The 19,689-nt window shown below is 48.1% G+C and overlaps 2 protein-coding genes across 2 annotated transcripts in view; one reads left to right on the top strand and one right to left on the bottom strand.

The window, feature by feature from the left end:
* LOC119405020 (leptin receptor gene-related protein) overlaps positions 1–19,689 on the top strand; it is a 282,779-nt gene that overhangs the window by 68,095 nt on the left and 194,995 nt on the right. The window lies entirely within an intron of this gene.
* LOC119405026 (carbonic anhydrase 2) lies at positions 422–11,242 on the bottom strand. The gene is made up of 7 exons (XM_037671777.2): positions 11,085–11,242; positions 9,961–10,143; positions 7,045–7,211; positions 4,680–4,772; positions 2,665–2,751; positions 2,375–2,509; positions 422–552 (listed from the first exon to the last, which is right to left on the bottom strand). Exons 2-7 carry the CDS (start codon positions 10,103–10,105, stop codon positions 451–453), a joined length of 729 nt encoding a protein of 242 aa, XP_037527705.1. The 5' UTR covers positions 10,106–10,143; positions 11,085–11,242; the 3' UTR covers positions 422–450.

Raw genomic sequence — 19,689 nt, 5'->3', positions numbered from 1 at the left:
AGCGCGAGGAACGATAGAATCTGACAGGTTCGATTCCATAGTGAAAGCTGCCTGAAAGCTGCATGATTAAAGGATTTTTTTTTTTTAATATGAATTTGGAACGTTTTGTTTCCTCGTCCTTCGTTCACTATATAAGGTGAAAAAATAAACTGATTTATCGATGGATCAACCGGTGGATTTATTGACTGACCGATCGATCGATTGACTGATTGATTTAAATGAGCGAGAAAGAAAAGGGGGATCGATTGTCTCGTTGGTTACAATTAACGTACAAACGCCGATACTCCATGGAAGTTGTGATACACGACGATGAAAAAGCATTTGTTATCCTCGAAGGTCACGTTGGCGCCGTGGTAGAAAGCGGTAACGAGGAACTTCAGACAGCGAGGCAAAGGTAAGTCGCGAGTGCGGAGTTGCACGCGAAATAATTTAAGGCGAGGTTTATTTCAATTACAACGACGTGTACTTTTTGACTTGACGGTTCTGGGGGCTCCTGTACGGACGGAAGTTGTCCTTACGCACGTTCGGTGACTTGTCGCGGAGCAGTTGAAGCTGAGAGAGAGAGAGCAAAGAAAGAAAGAAAGAAAGAAAGAAAGAAAGAAAGAACGCATCACTCGATTTGAAACGAAGGTTGAGTAATAAGAATATCTGGGTTTTTACGTGTAAAAACCATGATATGATTATGAGGCACGCCGTAGTGGAGGGCTCCGGAAATTTTTACTGTTCGTGTTTTTTAACGTGTCATCGCGCAGTAGACGGGCGTCTAGAATTTCGCCTCCATCAAACTGCGACCGCGGCGGTCGGGATCGAACCCGCGACTTTCAGGTCAGCAGCCGAGCACCGTAACCAATGTACCACAACGGCAGACCCATGGGAACACATTAGCCATTCGAAGGAAGATCGCGTACATATAGCACAATTACCCAGGCATCTTCACGATGCACCGAAGTATAAGTACACAGGTGTTATTGCATTGTGCACTTGTAGCTTAGCCTACCTGCCAAGCTACCCCCCCCCCCACACACACACACAAGCACACAGTTGCGCGAAGATATACAAAACACAGAAAACAAAGCGAAAGGTGATAAAAAGGTCTGCTTGCATAAGTGCCCGTTTGTGCGGTAATTGCGCGATCTATGTGGCTACGCTCGTATACGCTATAAGACCAACGGGCGTACTTGGAAGGAAGTATCTTCGTCCCATAACAATATTAGTGATCAGACTTGCTTGCATTTTCTTTCTAGATAACTCTGCCCTCGCAGGTTCTCACTCGAGAATGCTACGTCACGCTGAAAGTGCGGACGCCGTTCGTTACCTGACTTGTGCCGGATCGCGTCGATAACGCAGGGAAAGACATGCGAGATAGAGGATTATCGTTGTTAGACCGAAATACGCCTTAAATACACCATTTCTTTAATGCGATATCAATTATATGGACACTCCAAGCGCATTTTTGCCGTCGGCGTAGCCGTCGCCGTGATGTTCGGAAAAAAGTCCAAGCCGATAACATCACCACGCGCATCGTGTATTCTACGTGCGAGTGAAAGCACGCGACCGCTACCGACTAACGCGGCTCAAGCAGAGATGAAACGAGCCGGCCGTCTCCATCGCACGAAAGGCGCCTGGAGTTAGGAGCAGGAGGGAGGCCTGCATGCGTCCTGTAGACAATGCGTACTTTGACTGACAGAGCGTGGTCGCCCACGGTCGCGCGCGCGTATCTTTAGAGGGAATCAGCAGACGGCTCATACCTTTGTACGTTTTGTGTTCACATCGCAACGTTTGCATTGAAGCCATAGAGAGCACGAAGTATAGCATCACTCGCTGCAGCGGCCGCGTTTCCGCATACGCCAGCGTTTTGTTTGGGTATATTAACTCCAGGTCTCATTCTGAAAGAGTCAGCTGCTAGCCCTATTTCGTACAACAAAAACATCAACAACAACAGCAACAACAACAACAACAATAATAATAATAATAATAATAATAATAATAATAATAATAATATAATAATAATAATAATAATAATAATTTTTATTTCTCATTTCAAAAGAAATTCGAAATTGTTGCTTTCGAAATCACTGCTGCGTCCTTGCGGCGAAACTGACTTTTTCTGGAGTCTACAACAACAACGACAAAAAAAAACACGAAAAACGAGCCGGTCATTTCTGTTGGCAACAAAATGGCTGACTCGTTTTATCTCTGCTTTAGCCGCGTTGGTCGCGCCCGCTCGCGCACTTTTACTGGTGGGTAGAACATACGATGCGCAGTGCGACGTTATCGATGTGGACTTTATACGGAACATGACGGCGACGGCAAAAACCCGTCGAAAGTGACCACATAAGTGATATCGCAATAAGGAGCTGGATCTATGCCTCACCGTTTTCTTCTTAACCGAAGGATGCGAGTCGAGAACGATCCACCTGAGGCCCTCGGTGCAGGGCGGTGTCGTCAAGGAGCCGTTGTAGTGGTAGTAGGTCGTGATTGGGCCTACGAAGTCCTCAAGGTTCAACGCCTGCGCCAATTTTCAAAGAATATAGCCATCAAAGGGTGTTTTATCGCTTTCTTCTGAAGCTTAAGAATAAGCGTGTGCTACGCAGCTGGACAGAAACAAAATAATTTTTTAACGTCACCTGATGCTGCAGACAGCTATAGGCGGTGTACGCGTACCTTGGTGGCATCGGTGGAGACACCGATTTTATCGATAACGGCCATGAGCGCGGCGTCCGCTTTATTATCCGCCGGATTTTCTTCAACCTGCAGAATGACGAAGTAAAACTGTGACTTTCCTCACTAAATTCCTTCCTGAGCGCAATTTTTTTTTCTCTTATAGAGCGAACAAGCAATGGAACGTGTTACATGCGTGTACGCTTCCAAATGCACGGCTCAATTGCAGGCCAATTAAATACCACATTAACAGCTTGGAAGCGAGCTTATTCATTCTTTGTCTGTTCGTTGGATTACAGCTTTTGGTTTTCCCGCGTGGTATTCCCAGAGTGAAATCGTGCAGCCCCCATACGAGATGTTCTGCGGCCTGTTCCCATATCCGGTCGCCATCACATGGGGCAGAGCCACGTGACTTGAGAGAAGTGGCACGTGTGACGTCACTGTTAAAGCAGCACGTCGCTGTGACGCTAGCAAAATATTAAAGGGACGCTAAAGGCAAATAACAAGTTATGTCAGAGTGAAAGCTCAATGTATGATAACGTCTAAAACAGCAATATTATCAACAGCAGTGCCCTACTTACCGAGAAATTAAGCTAAATGTATCACACGATGAGCGCCACGAGCGGCAAATTTTCAAATGATCCTGATGACTTATGAGAGTCTGCCTACAACAAATCATAAGTAATCAAACTAGCAGCAATAAAAAAAGAACCTTCCGTGCATCAAGAGACGTAATAAAATGCTGTTTGTTCGTTTCTGTTTGATTCGCGGAAAAAAAGAACCTCTTTGGCGTTGCCATGGGGAACGGCGCGCGTGGTTCCGTTTTCGCCGAACTAGCCGAACTGCGCTTCGCCCGGCGTCCTGCTTCGCTCACGCGGTCGCGTCTCAGTGGTAGTTTCGGTATCGCGTACTGCCGCGTGTGTTTTGCGCGCTCGTGAAAGTCACTCGACAGAAAGTTCAACAAAATGCCGCATGCATGTGATGTTGCCAGATGCCCGAATGGTGCACGCCGCCAGTACACGCCGCCGCGCAGTAAAGGCGGTCAACGTTGGGCACGGCAGCAGTGACGTGTAAAAGACTGATTTCAGGCGGGTGATTTGAAGTGCGCTGACGCGATGCGGACCACTAAAACGTGATTTTATTTCAAAATAAGCACTTCCTTGGCACAAAAGTAGCACTACGAGGTTTCTGGACCACTATTTCAACAATCAACGTCGACTTAATATTAATATTTGCCTTTAGTGTCCCTTTAAGAGCCGCGAAGTGGCCCGGCGTGGATTACCCCCCCCCCCCCCCCCCCGCCCGATGACAAGGATCAAACACTGACACTGGCAAAATAGAGAATCTTACGCACCGCCAGGCAGCAACATTACCCTTTCATTCAAACTATGCAGTGGTGGTATGGCGTCAGACGTCTCCCCCCCCCCCCTTTATGCATATATACATATGGGGGGGGCGTCATACCCTTCCCCTTTATATGTATACACACACATTTTGCATGTGTATATATATTACTAGGCGTACGCACTACTGGGGCAAGGGGGGTGCCCCCCCCCCTATTACCTAGGGGGGGGGAGCAAGGTCTGCCCCAAAGGTTCACTCATTTATGGCCACGCTGGTTTTTGACGATTATGGCGGCCAAAGGCCCCTGATGTTGCATCCCAATTAACTGTTTATTACTATCATTACTTCAGGAAAGTCAGGGACCAAGGGCAGGCTATTTCGAGAAGTACGTCATCCCTTCATTTTGATTTTTTTATTGTTATTTTCATCCAGTGTGAAGCATGTTCTCTTTAGGACTCGACCAACGAGGTGAGGGGGGGGGTGCACTTCGTTGAAACTTTGCCCCCCCCCCCCGTCCCTGTGACGGGGAACCCTGCGCAGGCCTATGTATATACACACACATACAAAACGGGCACGAACAACCACAAATGGTGATTGAACACACAAACCACTGCCCCCTCCCCCCCCCTCCCCCGGAAGTTTTCTGTCTACGTTCCTGATATACGAAGACATACCTTGAATAGGACAGCCATTGCGACTACATTGCCGGGCTCCTTGAGGGCCTCAGCCGTGCTCCCTTTACCTTCCCTGGTGTGGACGAAGTGCACCTGCGAGGGAAGCGGCGCGGAAGAGCGTGAGAGCGCGCATCCCGTGCGCTGCTGCCACCGAAGCTCATTCGGAGTATCTGTTAACAAGGTGAGACTAGTACGGGTTCGTTCTCACGGGCGACTTGAAGTCGCGCTACACTTCTGTGACTGGCGATCAAGAAGCGACTCAACGCGATCGAACTTCAGAATTCTGTGCGACCACAATATGGAATCCAGGCCCGTAGATAGGGAATTATTTCGGGGGGGGGGGGGGGGGGGGGGCATTTGCTGAAGACCTTGAGTATTTCAAAAAAACACGTATTTTCATTACTTATTTTTGGTAAGACACCCCCTCCTTAAGAATTGGGGGGAGGGGGGCTAGGGCACCCCCCCCCCCTGACTATGGGCTTGATGCACTAAGACCTAAAGTTTCCTTAATACCATACAAGTAAGAATTCATTAAAAGAGTATTTGTTAAATTTTTGATATGCCTTTCTTTTTAGTTGTACTAGATTTGTGTTTCTATATACTGTATCTATTTACCAAATTGTTTATTTTCTGGTATGCGTATTGCCTTTATGTTTTATTGTTCGAACTGCTGCAAATCATTGTATTATTTATATGTACCCTTCACCGAGGGTCCCGTTGCAGTTTGATTGATTGATTGATTGATTGATTGATTGATTGATTGATTGATTGATTGATTGATTGATTGATTGATTGATTGATTGATTGATTGATTGATTGATTGATGTTCACACCGTCGCCGAGCCAAAATGCCCGATGGTATCAACTTTATTTGACTAAAGGTCACCTGTCCTGCTCCTCAGGGTGGCTCCACGCGGGAAGCGACTCTTTCCGCAGTAGGGTACGGATTTGGGCTGGTTGGTGCATGACTTCTCGTAGCGCTGTTTTCTACGTGACGACTCTTTCCGTCCAGGAAACGATAGCCAACTGCTTCACCCGTTTGGGAGTTCTGATCCCACGTCTTCATCCCACGTCAATTTTGAGGGAGTTGGTAGGAGCGATTTCAGAAGGGGAAAACCCCACATCCCCACAAGATGTCATCTTGTGTAGCTAGTTAATTTGGACAACTTTGACAGTTTGGATTGAATTCTCCGTTCGCGATAATTGTCAGTCTATGACAACTGGTGAAAGAGTGCGTTTGTATGCGGCGCAGGATTGCGGCCTGCGCTCTCGTGCCTTGCGGAAGTGATGACGTTCACACATCAGCTCACTCCGCCATCGCCTCGTAAAATGAGACGACGATCTGTTCCTGCACATCTGACTGGTTCACTAGCTTTACGACTGCCATTCACGCGACTAAAAAAATCGAGCAGCGAGTGACTAAACCATAAGTTGAAAAAATCCATAAACAGGGGGTGGGTGCTCGAGCCAACGTTTCGACAAGTGGATTTGTCTTCTTCAAGGCTGGAAGTGGAAGTTCCAGCCTTGAAGAAGACAAGTCCACTTGTCGAAACGTTGGCTCGAGAACCCACCCCCTGTTTACGGATTTTTTCATCGCAGCTTCCATCTTCCACTTCCTGCCGTTTTTTGGATACACCATAAGTTGCTCTTCGACCACGCAGTCTAATGACTAACTTGGCCGCTCGACCACTGCGAGTCGGCAGTGTGAATGTGCTCTCCGCCTCGGTGGTACAGTGGTTACGACGCTCAGCTGCTGACCCGAAGGTCGTGGGTTCGATCCTGGCCGTGACGGTCGCATTTCGATGGCGGCGAAATGCTAGAGGCCCATGTACTGTAGGATGTCAATGCACGTTAAAGAACATCACATGGTGGAGATCTCCGGAGCCCTCCACTAAGGCGTGCCTCATAATCATATCATGGTTTTGGTACGTAAAACCCCAGATATTATTAATGAGCCCCAAGCGGCACCCACACAGATGCGACTCAGACATAAGGGCGACCATGTGTCTGAGTCGGAATGACGTAAAGGGAAATTTACTGAAGTGAACTAAAACAATTCGCCACCGGAGGGCAGTGGCGTAGCCAGAGGATGGCACAACCGGCCCGTGCGACCCCCCCCCCCCGTTTTTTTTTTTTTTTTTTTTTTGCCAGGGCATACAGAGGCCAAGATTACACTTGACCACATCTGCCTGCCCGGCCTTAAAATACGTCTTCTGATCAAGTAGGTCCCCTCCCCCTCCCCTTCCCTCCGCTTCCCTCCGAAAAATATTTCTGCCTACGCCCCTGCTGGAGGGAATCGAACCGACGACCTTCGCAGAGAAGAGCTACAGCCGCAGACGGACTATACACGAGATAAGATCCACACCTCCAAGGGAAAATTGTGCCCGGCTTCGTCGATCTTGTGCTCGGCTCCCTGGTTGTCATTGGACCCGAGGTGGAAGTGAAATTGCTGCAGCACGAATTTGCCTTTGCCGAGCACCTCCTCGCCTTCCACGGTGGGAGCCGGGCCTTCGTCCTTGATGATAACCGTGACTGCGGTTTCGGAGCAAAGTAAGACGCGTGTTCGTCAGAGAGTATAGTCACGTGTTACACGAGTGCGGAGTGGCAAAACAAAGGAGCCCGTAGCGCTGACACGCGTTTTCGTGTCTTGCAGAGTGCAACTGCGAATTAGTTAGCGAAATTGGGTTTTATGACGCAAAAGAAAGTGAGGCTAAGCGGCGCCATACGAAAGCTGCTGTGTAATAACCTGTAAATATTAAATAATTCTAGAGCTTATGTAAAAAGCCACAACATTTAAGAAACTGATAACGTTAGACAGGCGAGTAAGTGGATCATCTCCCTGAATTAGACTCGGATGCAAAGGTGTCTGATGGTTGTTTAGTTCGCTGAAATATTTTTTTTCTTTCCGCTGGAACGTATGGACACGTGATTAAAATATGGCCTAACCTTCTGACCTAACCTAACCTAACCTAACATTTTTTCACATTCCGGCATGTCCTTCTTTTTATGCAAAACGTTATGTGTGAGGTGCGCGTGCCTAGTTCGAAGTCGGCATATCGATCGAAGCGAATCTTCGGTCGTAGCCACATGGAGGAAGGTCACGTGACCTCAGGAAAGTGACGCAATACGTCACTGGTAGAGTGACACGCCGCTTTCCACTCTGGTCCTGGCAGTAGTGACACCGGCAAAATTGTGTGAACCGCTACGTAACTGGGCCCTCAGTGACACGAGCCAACCACAGACACCGGCAAAATAGCGATGACTTATGCAACGCAAGGCCGAGGCACTCTCTTTCGTTCAAATTACGGCGGTGGTATGACGTCACACGTGACGGTGTTGCTCAGGTCACGTGACTCTCCCGCATGTGACGGCGACCGGAACATCCACTATTGAGCTTGTAGGATGTGTACACACGCAGCGCTAACGCCTGAACTTTACAAATTCTTGAAAATGCAATGCAGGAGTATGCACATTCTTTGGGTTAGTTGGCTTTGATGCAGCTACAGGGACTCCAGCGCTGACCTGACCACACGTCCTCGTTCGATTCTTGTTCGCGTCATGCTTTAGCTCTATGCGTCCCAGTAACTTACAGTTGCATCTGCCGTGGCCTATCTTTCTCTCGGTTTAGATCGGGGGTCTCAAAAACGCGGTCCGTCCCGCTCATGACTGTCTTCGTTCCATATTAGATGCGAAGCATCTTATAGTGGAGTTCAAACCGGTGGTGGTGGTGGTGGTGGTGGTGGTGTGCGGCGTGACCACCCTTACTGCGCATACGCATACCCTCTCCACTCCCCCTCACCACTCCTACTCTCCCTTTCCCCTCTCGCCTCCTCCTCTTCCTCTGAAACGGGGCCTAGACATGCCGAAATTCTCTCCTGCGCAACGCCGCGATGAGCGCCAGCGCATGCGCGTCCCCCTCTCTCTCCTCTCCTACGCTGCCCCCCTCTCGCGCGCCTGTCGACCGCGTTCCCTGCTCGCCCTGTGAGAATTAACGGTCAGGCTAGAGGGAAGACAAGACGCGCGTAGCGTTCCTCTTCGCGTTCCACGACGCGAGGTCGGTGGCATGCCCAAAGAACGCCAACGGAACGCGATCGTGCAAGTTCTCCGGCTTCGCATCGCCTCACGGTCCCCTTAAGCGGGAAATGGTGCAATTTTTTTCTTTATGAGTTTGTGACTGAATTTTTGTAGCTTCGCTAAATTGCACTAGCGTTATTTTCTCGCCTATCGCGGTTAATAACGCTTTGATCGGGTATGCTACGCAGGCATGACTGGCCTCAAGCGCTTTTTTTTGTGAGGCACCCCATGCGGTGGAACAAAACCTCTATGTTACAGAATCGGCGTCCAGATTTTAGTCATTCTGCAGATCAGTATCGATATTTCGTTCGAATTCTCTGACGCTAAATCCCCTTCAAAAATTGACTCATATATAAGACATGGGAAAGGCCACGTCTCTGTCAAATCTTTTGTATATAACAGCAAGAGCGCTTGAAGGACAGGGCCACAGGAAGGGCACAACACGAGCGCTAATATTCAACAAGTGGGTTTATTTGACATGGATGCACGTATATATGTCGTCACGTGGTCGTGACGTTTAAGGAGGCAGCAGTCTACGTCTTCAAGACGAAACTCTTTTTTTCGGGCGAACTTGTGCCCAGGATATGAAAAGTTACATTACAAGCAAGACACGCTGTACACCGATAGCGGCAAGCACTGTCGTCGGTCGTCAGTAATCTGATCAGCAGTAAAGCGCGTCGGCGATTTATACATGTGGCATCGAAGGTTCCATGCGTCATTGGTGGTGGCCGGGTGAGTTCCAGAATATGCTCTACTGCTCGCGTTACGCGCTGAAGCTTATCAGAAGATCCTAAAATAATCTGGAAGGTTCCCAGACATTAGGGCGCGGTTGGCGCAAGGCAGTGGTTATACGAGTAACGGAACGGTTACACAAAAATACAAAGAGAAGCGCGCGTGGCAATCGGTTGCATACACGACACTAATTCGCTACAGCACCTGCCATGCGCATAGTCAACGCGCTTTCATTCTTTTCTAGTTTTTGCTGATCATACACAACATGTATTCAAAGCACTGCAATCGAAGATGAATGGCAGTGGCGTAATCAGTTACAGTTATGTGACATGCGGAAATGACATTTCTTTTTCTGTTAAGGCGAGAGGTCGTGTGCTTACACAGTTAGTACCCAAAGCTGCTATTTTGGCTGCCTGTTTCTATGATTCTATTACGTCACACCAACTAGGCCGAACACCGGCATTAGAGCACTCACTCGCGTGACCGTCCACGTCGACGTCGAACTTCTTGAACTCCCTGTCGTAGTTGTCCAACACGAAGTCGCCGTTCTCGTCGGCCAGACCCGCGGGTATCGCGATGGGCGACTGGGCGAAGCCGGTGTCGCACACGGCGCCGGGCATGCAGAACACCAGATCGCCCCAGCTGTCCGGTTTGGGTCCTGCAAACGCGCGTAGACAGCACACTAACGATGTCTACACACCTGTAGGTGTAAAACGGGTGTTTGCCGGTTCTACCGCTAACACCCTCACGTTCAATGGGTAAGAGCAAATCGTCCGTAAAAACAAATACAAGTTACAATTGTCCGCCGTCTTTTCATTGCAAGTAAAAACGCGCCTTTTACATTTTCCTGGGCTGCCCTGTGCCGTTCTGGCCTCCGAGATCAAGAGGCGCTTCGCGTCTTTTCCGCTGGGGGAAGGGCGCAAGCGCCGTGGCATCGTGACAATGCGGTTGTTAACAGGCGGCAACAGACGTGCGATAAAAGTACAATAAACAAATTTTCTTAGCTTCGGCTGCCTAATGCTCGTACTGATTGCGACGCACACCAGGTGGTCGCAATCAGTGCAATGTTTCCAGCGATGCCTTTTCTCATAGCGCATGCTGTTAAACTCGATAATAAGTGTAATCAGGGTTTCCTATAGCCATTAAGATAAGGATGTTGCCCATGGGACAACTAAACACCCTTAAGGGTGTAAAATCTTTTAGAGAACAGAGTGGTATCATTTCTGGGGTCTCTGTACGAGCCATACCAATGATATATTTATGATGTACGCCGCAATGGAGGACTCTGAATTAAAATTGACCGCCTGTGGTTCTTTAATGTCCACCTAAATTTAAGCGCACGGGTGGTCTTGCACTTCGCTCACATTGAAATTCGGCCGCCGTGGCAAGGAATCGAATCTGCGTCCTCAAGCTTATAGCAACGCGGCACCTTACCTGCTAAGCTAAAATTTTTCACGTACAATTTTCTCGCGTGATAACCTCGTGCGCACTCTCGTCATAGGCGCTTTCTCTTCTAAATCTTTAAAAGAATTGCGTAAATACTAATTTAGCGTGTCCATTATATCTGGAGATGTCAGGATATATGTGTCCATAAAGTACCGTGTTTTCCGTCGTAGGACCAGGGGCACTTGTGTCCCACATCTCCACGCTTTGTCCCGTTGCCGCGAGAAACGGTGCCCTTCGTATCGCCTCCTGCGACCAGGGCGCGGAAGCATCCATTCAGTATGTTTACCCGTGCTTGGATTGACGGCCTACGGCCCCAAGCCGAGCGCTTAGACGTCGGCCTAAACGCTTTCGTCCCACAGACCAACTCAAGGACAAAGTGTCTCGGTGTCGATGGAGGCAGTAAAACTGCAGGGCAGATGGAGGAATAATAAAGAGCTGCGTGGCGCAAGCAATTAGCCCTCTTCAAAGATGATGCTCCTAAAATCCATCCGGGTAATGAAAAGTACGGCGCACTCCATGGCACGGTCACACCGTCTGATGTCCGGGCCCAGCCCGGTACCCCGGCTCCAATATCAGGCCTGGTCCCGGATTCGGGAATGTATCAACGTGACCCGAGAACTACCGTGATCCGAGCAACTCAGTGTAGCTGTTTTTTTTAATGTTTTAGATGGTCTATATCGAACGATAATACGATAAAACTTCAGTGAGAATAACACACATCCAAGAACTTTTTTCTTTTCGATGTAGCGTGTGTACATCCGGCATTACAAGACAAACACAAATAACGGGTTATAAATTTTTAGGCCGCTCAAAGCAGTGTCATCCAGAACTCTTGCGTACACTTCACGCATTGAATATCAATGGTTGCGTACACACGTACATGCAATCCCAAGTTCTATTCCGCATAGAGACTACATATTTTCATTATTTCCTCTTGCGAGGTCTTCGTATCGAGGCAAGACGGACAGCCAGGTCTAAGTGGGTCCGCACAGACAAAGGAAGGCGCTCTAACTTAAAACGCGACCATTCCGTCAGGGCGCGAAGCAGTGACAAAAGATAACGAGATTTAACGCCGCGCTCTCAAACTCTTCGCACGTCGTGTTCCAACAACACGCGGAAGCAACCTTGGGCTCTACGCCGAACGCGAAACAATTCTGCTGCCGCTGCGTCACAACGCCGGTAGCGCAATGAGGAACGTCGGCAACGTACGGCGTCGATACCGCTGTCCGCATCTCGGTTGTCCGCATGCGCGACGATACCGTAAACATCACTACAACGGCGACGGCGACGGCGGTCCAAACACGCCTTTGTAACGTCCTAATTCCAATCGCAACAAAAACTGTTCTCGCGAGAAAATTCTATGCAACGAGAGAAGGCAGAAATTATGTTAGGTGATAAGTATCAGGCGTGTGGCGACAGAACAGGTGTACCATGACAGGCAACCCTGATCAAGAAAATATTCACGGTGCAAAACGCACTGCCGCACAAACTTTGGCCACACCTCGATGATGACAGCAAGTCGGACGAAAGAACCTTGCGAAGTAATTTAGCCGGAGGTCGGATACATGTTTGCTGCAGCCACCATAGGAACCAATCGTCGATGAAATTTAAAGAAGCGCTAAAAACGACGCAGCCGCAGTAATATAACCGTATACGGACAACAAAACAGGGCTGTTGTAAATGCGGCGAGAGTCATATCGCATCAAGCACGGTTTGCAATATGTCAATTTTTTTTTCATTTCGCAACAATTTTTTCTGCGTTTCCGTGGAAACAAAAAGAATACGAACGACTTTTAAAAAACGATCAACAAAAATACAATTATCACTTTTTCTTTTTTTGAGAAAAATTAAGTCAAGTTTTACAACTGTAAATATCGCACAAATTTTCTAGGATCCATATGCAGGACGCCCATGTGTGCTCGAAGATCAACCGGAGGCTCATCACTGAAGAACGGATCCGTTCTCGGTCCGGACTTAAAGCCCGAGCCCGGCCCGGGACGTAGGGCATCGAACCCGGGACCATGCAGTACTCAAACTTGGAGTGGTACTGCTTTACGCGCTCCCATTCAGGTTACCGTCCGCTGTCGCGTGAGCTTTGCTTTAATTAACGAAATGGCCGGCTGGTGAGAAGAGACGAGGCTGTAAATGAAAGGGGCACAAAACGTAATTACAACACACACAGATGGTGCCCAGTCTTCATTTTCATAGCAATTAACTTGAGAGATGAATCAGCTCTCGCGCCAACAAAATAATGTACAAATGTTCGCCGTAAGAACGGCAGTTGAAAACTTAGCTCGAGTGCCGCCGCTTCTCAAGTTAACAAGGTTCGAGAGCTTAAAAAAATACATATAAAGAAAGATACTGTTCTGCCACTATTTTTGCTTAACTTGCGAGAAGGTGATTTCAAGCTCGAAACAAAATTAAGTTTCGGCATGTCATCGGTCTGACTTGAAAGCATCATTCTGCAAGTTAAAGACAAAGGAAAGAAGTCAGGAGGTGATACCGTTCTGCCACTATTCACGTTTAACTTTAGAGGACAGCCCCTGAAGTTAACTGCGCAGTACATAATAAAAACGTTGCAAGCTGCGCAATGTATTCTACCGCGCAGATCTGCAACTCTAACATAGAATACACAGTGGGTGTCAGAAAAAGTATTTCAGTATCAGAGAAAGTTGTGCCTCATTGGGGTATGTACTTACGAGAATGTCTGAAAAATTGTGACGTAGTTGCGACACAGTTAGCGAAAGAAAACAGCGCGAAAGATGCGATGACAACGATAATGGTACCGTAACTTTTGCGCAGCGTGTCATTCCGGCGTGAGGAAACGTCCGAAAGATCAACTAAGACCCACGCACGTGACTTGCAACCCTGCAAGAGCGAAGGAGGACCGTGGTAGGTTTTATTTGCACCCGGAGACACTAAAGCGATACGTTAAACCAGTTTACACTGACAAGTCATCCTTTGAGAACTCTATTGTCTTTAATAGCAGTATCCTGAGTTCATCATCAAAAGACAAAGCTAATGTTTTATTGAATTTGGCGCGTAAACCTACTGAATGTCAGTGTAACGTCACAGATTTTAAGTTTTTTTTTTCTTTTTTAACACGAAAGTGTTTTATGCCGGGGTCCACCAAGTACATCCGTCACGGATATGACGTTGACAAAATGGACGCCAACGGGTGAGAAAGAAAAAAACCCAAGAAAAATATACCCCGCTGGGAATCGAACCCACGACGTTGCGGCCGCGACGGCAAGCGCCCGACGCGCTACCGAGTAAGCTAACTCGGGAGATGCTAGACACGGCGCGAACACGCCTTATATCTTTCGCACATTCTCTTTCGCGGCGGGCGGAGCGGGGCGGTGCCGCCATCTGTGAGGTGTGAAAATAAGTAATGCTTCACGATCGACACTTACTAGCGCTTCCTCCGAGATAGCACGCGATATCGGAGGTAATGGTTAAAGCGTCTCGATACCAGAGAGGTAGACTGGCCTTTAACTGGCTGCGCTGGCGTCGCCGAGGCACGCTTGACGCAGTTACGTTCTTTGCCTTTGGCTTCGTGTTAGCGTGCGTCGGCTCATTGGAGTAGTGCAGCTTCCACGTGCACCAACGGGATTTCTCCGCGGCCGACTGCTTCAATTGCGAGAGCACCGACTAACAAAACTGCTGCAATATGCGTTGCAGAAAGGACACGATTTCGACGGGCGAATGTCGTGCCTTGGTGGAGCGAGAGCAGCGCCTGCGAGACAGAGGCCAGCGGGACGCACGCGTTTGCGGCTCAGGCTACGAACCTCTACCTCCCGTGTTGCTGAAGCGCAGTGTGTGTTATGTATGCATGAGCACAGGCGTCCGCTACCCATTACTAAAAAGCGCACACCGTGCCGTTTCTCTCCTTAATTGACGACGCTTTGAAGAAGCGCATACCGGGTACCAGTGTTGATTATGAGCTTGTTGATATCATCTTTACGCGGGATTCACGATTCACTATGTCCAAATATCACATCGTCAGCTACCACAACGGTTTAATAATGATCATGGGCGTTAGTCGTCGCGATAGAGACATGCTGTCAATATGGGTGCATCCACGTCAAACGGTGCTATAGCTGCCAAACACGAATAGACATTGCACAAGCTCTCACTACACAATAAGCACTACTTCTGTGAAGCACGTTTAACTTTCGCGTTATACCGATTCCTATGACGGAGGGATCAGCCATGTTTTTTTCGTATTTCAGCCACACAGACTCAATAAAGATTTCCCGAACCTTGCTATGTTAGGTATATTGGCTCGCTTGAAACACGGTGTAACTCATTTTCACCTCGGCAAATAATTATGTAAGCCCTAGCAGACACCATGAGGATCTATGACGTCACAGCGAACGGGCGCGGCAACTGCAAAGCGGCGTCGCCGTCTGTATTTTCTTTTTGCGAGTCTTCCCGCTTACCACGGCGTCTTCTCGCGTCAAGAGTGGGGCTTTCCGTATAGTGAAATTGTTATTTACTAATATGAAAAAAAAAAAACAGTTTTTCTCTTTAGTGGTCCTTTCAACGCCTGCAGAAATATACGAATAAACGTGAGCAGGCGTGCACTGCGAGAAAAGAAGAGCCTAAGTGGGAACTAAGAGTAACGTCTTGTTTCTTCGCTTCTCGTTTGTGTTCTACAACACCTGCATGCCCAACTGCATTCCACAGCCACGCACTACGAAAGATGACTGCGCAGATGTGGCTCCATAGCATGATCCGCAAAAAACCCCAGGTTCTACAGCAAAGCTGTATACGGCACAACTCCTTGATTTCTTAGTGTCGCTGTCCGTATGCAAAAACCCCTAATGCCCTCTAGGACGCAGCGGAAAAACCAACCTTGTAATGCACTAACTAATGCATTAGTTCTAACTAGCTTTCTAATGCATATACTAACTAATTCATTAGTTCTTCGAGCGCTCCCTGGAAGGCACCAGGGGTTTTACCACTTCAATGCTTGGAATGTGTATTTGAAGCATTCAAGTGATAACCTCGCTTGTTCCATGTACAGAAAGGACAAGCGTTTATGCTAGGCTAAATCAATTAGGTGTAATAGCGCGAACATACACAAAGCCAGGCGGGTCGTGCGCGACTTGCGCGACGCAAATGCCAGCGCTGACGGAGACTGAATCAGACGTTGCTGGTATGACTGGACAATATCGCCCTTACCTTAAGTGCCGGACGCATCTCCTGAACCATCCTGGGCACCTTGAAGCGTTGATGCGCAGATCCGTTGAGATGACCAGAAATTCGCTGACGTTGGCGTGGAATGATTCGTTGGTTGAATGTAGCCAACAAGGCTGAACCCACTGCAGTGGGCATGATATTAATGGAGCATTAGTAGTGAAAATAAAAAGAATTTTGTAGTTTAAAGAGAAGGTGTTAAGCGAACTGTAGTAACATGCATTAATACGTAATCCTGGTTACACCGCTGAATTCTCTTATCTCCGTTAATGCACAATGCAAGGTCCATTTAAAGAGAAGAAGAGAACATTGTTCGTCCTAAATGACCAGAACAAAGCTTGACATCAGCATCAGCAGAACAAAGTTTGTCGTCAGCATGGCATCACTCTTTCCATCACTTATGAAAAAAAAATATCGTGAGCTATTCCACTGTGTAGCACATGACACAGAAGTGACACATAATTTCGATAAAAGGCACAGAAAGGGAACGACTCTTCAGATGGTGTATCCCACTACGTAAACCAGGCGCTGAATCGAGCAACAGCGAGTCCTTAACTAGCAAATATGCAAAAATTGAAAGATTTTAAAGGTAGATCACCAGCAGTGATATATCATACAAAAAAGGAGTTCGCATCTCATCTGTATTGCGACGCTTTAAGAAGTGTAACTTAGAAATGTTTTTATTTGTTGTATATTCGTATATTATGCGGGGGAAGTGCGTAGGGAAGCTAGCGTGGCAGTTCCTTTAAATGGTTTATCAATTAAATGAAGCGCTACATGCGCTGCCCACGCATGTCGCATACGTGATATGCTATGACAGGGCATGTAGCAAAAGGCAAGATAACCGCTGGCCACTAAGCATAGCAGACTGGATTTCGAGACAAGGCAAGACCGAGAGGGGCACGCAGAAAGTTAGGAGGGCAGATGAGATTAAGAAGTTTGCGGGGATAACATGCACGGGTCGCAGCAAGCACAGGGTCGGGTAAATTGACGAAACGTGGGAGAGGTCCTTGCCCATGCAGTGGGCATAATCAGGCTGACGATGACGATCACAAACGTTCCTGTTAAAGAACCAGCCTGTAGTGCCAACGCCATAGGCACGGGACGCATAAGAGCTGGCGCAAGTTCGCGACGATGGCTGGTCAAGACGCGTTGTCAGCGTACTGCAGGTTAGAACGACTCGGGGCAGCAAGTTGAGAGTCTAGAAGGGTAGCTTCGTTATCTATCCATTCTACGAAAAAAAAAGGACAATTTTCAAAGATGTCCTGCATACATGCCAAGGCATTTATGAACAAAAGATGCTTATCTGGACCCCCCCCCCCTACTTTTAAAGGAGTCGTCGAATAGATACGCGCGGCAACGTGTTTGTTCTCTTATCTTAATCGGGATTAGATACTGACGAGAGGTCAAAGGTGCGCTTCTGAGGCCGCGTTAGCGCGGTACCCTGAAACCAGAGCCGTATATTCCCTTTGGGAGAGTTCGGCGCTCTTTTGATCTCGCCGCCAGTCTGGCAACAGCGCGCTTCCGCGCCGCCGACGCCATTTCGTGCCGAGGTTTCTCGTGATGCTGTACCCGTGACGTCGCTGTCGGCATTTATGCTTCCTCTGTGACCGACCTGGTGTGTCTTTGCTGCTGATCGTGCACGTGTCGGCTGCGTGGAACATCGTGGACCTGCACGGACGTCGCAATGGGGGCTTGCAGCGCGGTCGCTGAAGAAAGGGTTCGCCAGAGACAGAGCGTTGCGGGCGCACGCCAACGCGAGCTTACAGTGCCGCGGCACAAAATGGCGGACAGCGCCGCGCCGCCGCTAAATTTGGATGGTTGTGTGCTCCGCCCCTCCGCCGAACTCTCCGAAGGAATATACGGCTCTGCCTGAAACAATAGAGACTAAGTACAACTGAGTTGGCCGTGAAGCGGTCAGATATCACCGACAATGGTAAATGTCTTGTTTTTTAACCAAGTTCTGTACTTCAATATTAATATCTGGGGTTTTACGTGCCAGAACCGCGATATGATCATGAGGGATGCCGTTGTGGAAGTAAAACTTTTTGTTGGGCAAGTTGGTGTACGTTCATAGTTGATTTTTAGGGCGCAAAGCAGGACATACACAAGAAAGGGCGCTCCGTCTCGTGTCCTTTCTTGTGTATGTCCTTGTGTTTGTGTGTTTTAAGGCTTTGCGCCTTAAAAATCAATTATGAACGTTGTGGAAGTCTCCGGAAATTACGACCACCTGGTGTTCTTTAACGTGTACCCAAATATATGTACACGGGCCTATACCATTTCTCCTACATCAAAATATGACCACCGCGGCCCGGATCGAACCTACGACCATCGGATCAGCAGCCGACCTCCGTAGCCACTGTACCACCGTGAATGCTCAAATTCTGTACTTCGATCGCTGCACGAAAGATGACGTTCACTATTCTCCAAGCTCGCTATTGTTATAGCATTTCTGTGGCGCTTTTGTCTGAATTCTTAATTTCTTATTTATTGCAATCGATAGACTTCCTGCTGGGACGCAACTCAATGAAGGATATCCTTGAATGGAAGCACGTGAGACAAGTAGCGTCGAAAGACATGTCACGAGAACACGTATGTTTGAAGGGGTCTCGTACCACTTTTTTCAAGTAATCATCGAATGACCTCTCTATCGGAGTGTATTGCCTCACGAAACGATTCCTGCAAACATTTCTCGAATTCGTCAAGAAATAGCGAAGTTACAGGGATTCGTCGCAGGTTTTTAAGCACTTTCTCTCTTCACTCGTCCCGACGAGCGCGTTGGAAGCTAAGCGGGGAAGAATGTCACGGGGGAAAGAAGTTACGTCCTGTCGTCTTCCTTTGTCCTTGTCTGTTCAGCGCTATTGCCTAATTGAGATGAAGGAACTTTCCTGTCTCGCGACGTGTCCATTATCTCGTCGCCGACTGGAAATCTTTCTGCGTGAAATTGCGATTACGGTGATGATGGTGCTTCTGGTCTGAGACAATGAATACTTCGAAGCCCACATATTACGCTCACTAGTCGGTGATATTTATACCTATCGATGCTAATAAAATCGATACAGTAAAAGACGTAGATTGAGTACACCCGACGATTGAACATCTCATTGCAAAGTATAGTGCACGCAGATAGTTCAGAAAAAAACATGGCTGATCCCTCTGTCATAGGAATAATACGACATTATAGCGCCAGATATAACACAGCTGAGATGAGATAGTCACCAACAAAACAGTACATACGCGTTCCTCTATCGTTTATTACCCTTCGAGCGATATTTAGCCGAAGCAATCTCTTCTTTTTAATTTGAAAATTTGTATCGCGCAAAGACCGATATGCCCCGTGCTCGGATACAGTCCAATCTATGGTCAGTTGTTCCGACTTCCGGGCTTGCGAACCCAACGGTAGTACTTCCAAGTCCTTCATCCAGGCAATGTTTACGAGAACCGCCACCTCGGTCCGCGTGCCCCGGTCCTCCTACATTGACTACTGCTGAACGCTCGCTGCTGAAACAGCGGCTCGATCCATCATCTCTTTCAACTTAACCTTTAGCTCTCGGAT

Source organism: Rhipicephalus sanguineus, chromosome 9 (assembly GCF_013339695.2).
Source record: "Rhipicephalus sanguineus isolate Rsan-2018 chromosome 9, BIME_Rsan_1.4, whole genome shotgun sequence".
Lineage (NCBI taxonomy): Eukaryota > Metazoa > Arthropoda > Arachnida > Ixodida > Ixodidae > Rhipicephalus > Rhipicephalus sanguineus.
The sequence above is the reverse complement of the archived record's forward strand: the minus strand, read 5'-3'. Positions and strand labels throughout refer to the sequence as shown.

Coding starts and splice junctions, on each gene's coding strand:
- LOC119405026 (XM_037671777.2), bottom strand. CDS start 10,105: ATGCCCGGCGCCGTGTGCGACACCGGCTTCGCCCAGTCGCCCATCGCG. Junction 7,212..9,960: donor CGACGTGGACGGTCACGCGA/GTGAGTGCTCTA, acceptor CCGAAACCGCAG/TCACGGTTATCATCAAGGAC. Junction 2,510..2,664: donor TCTCCACCGATGCCACCAAG/GTACGCGTACAC, acceptor AAATTGGCGCAG/GCGTTGAACCTTGAGGACTT.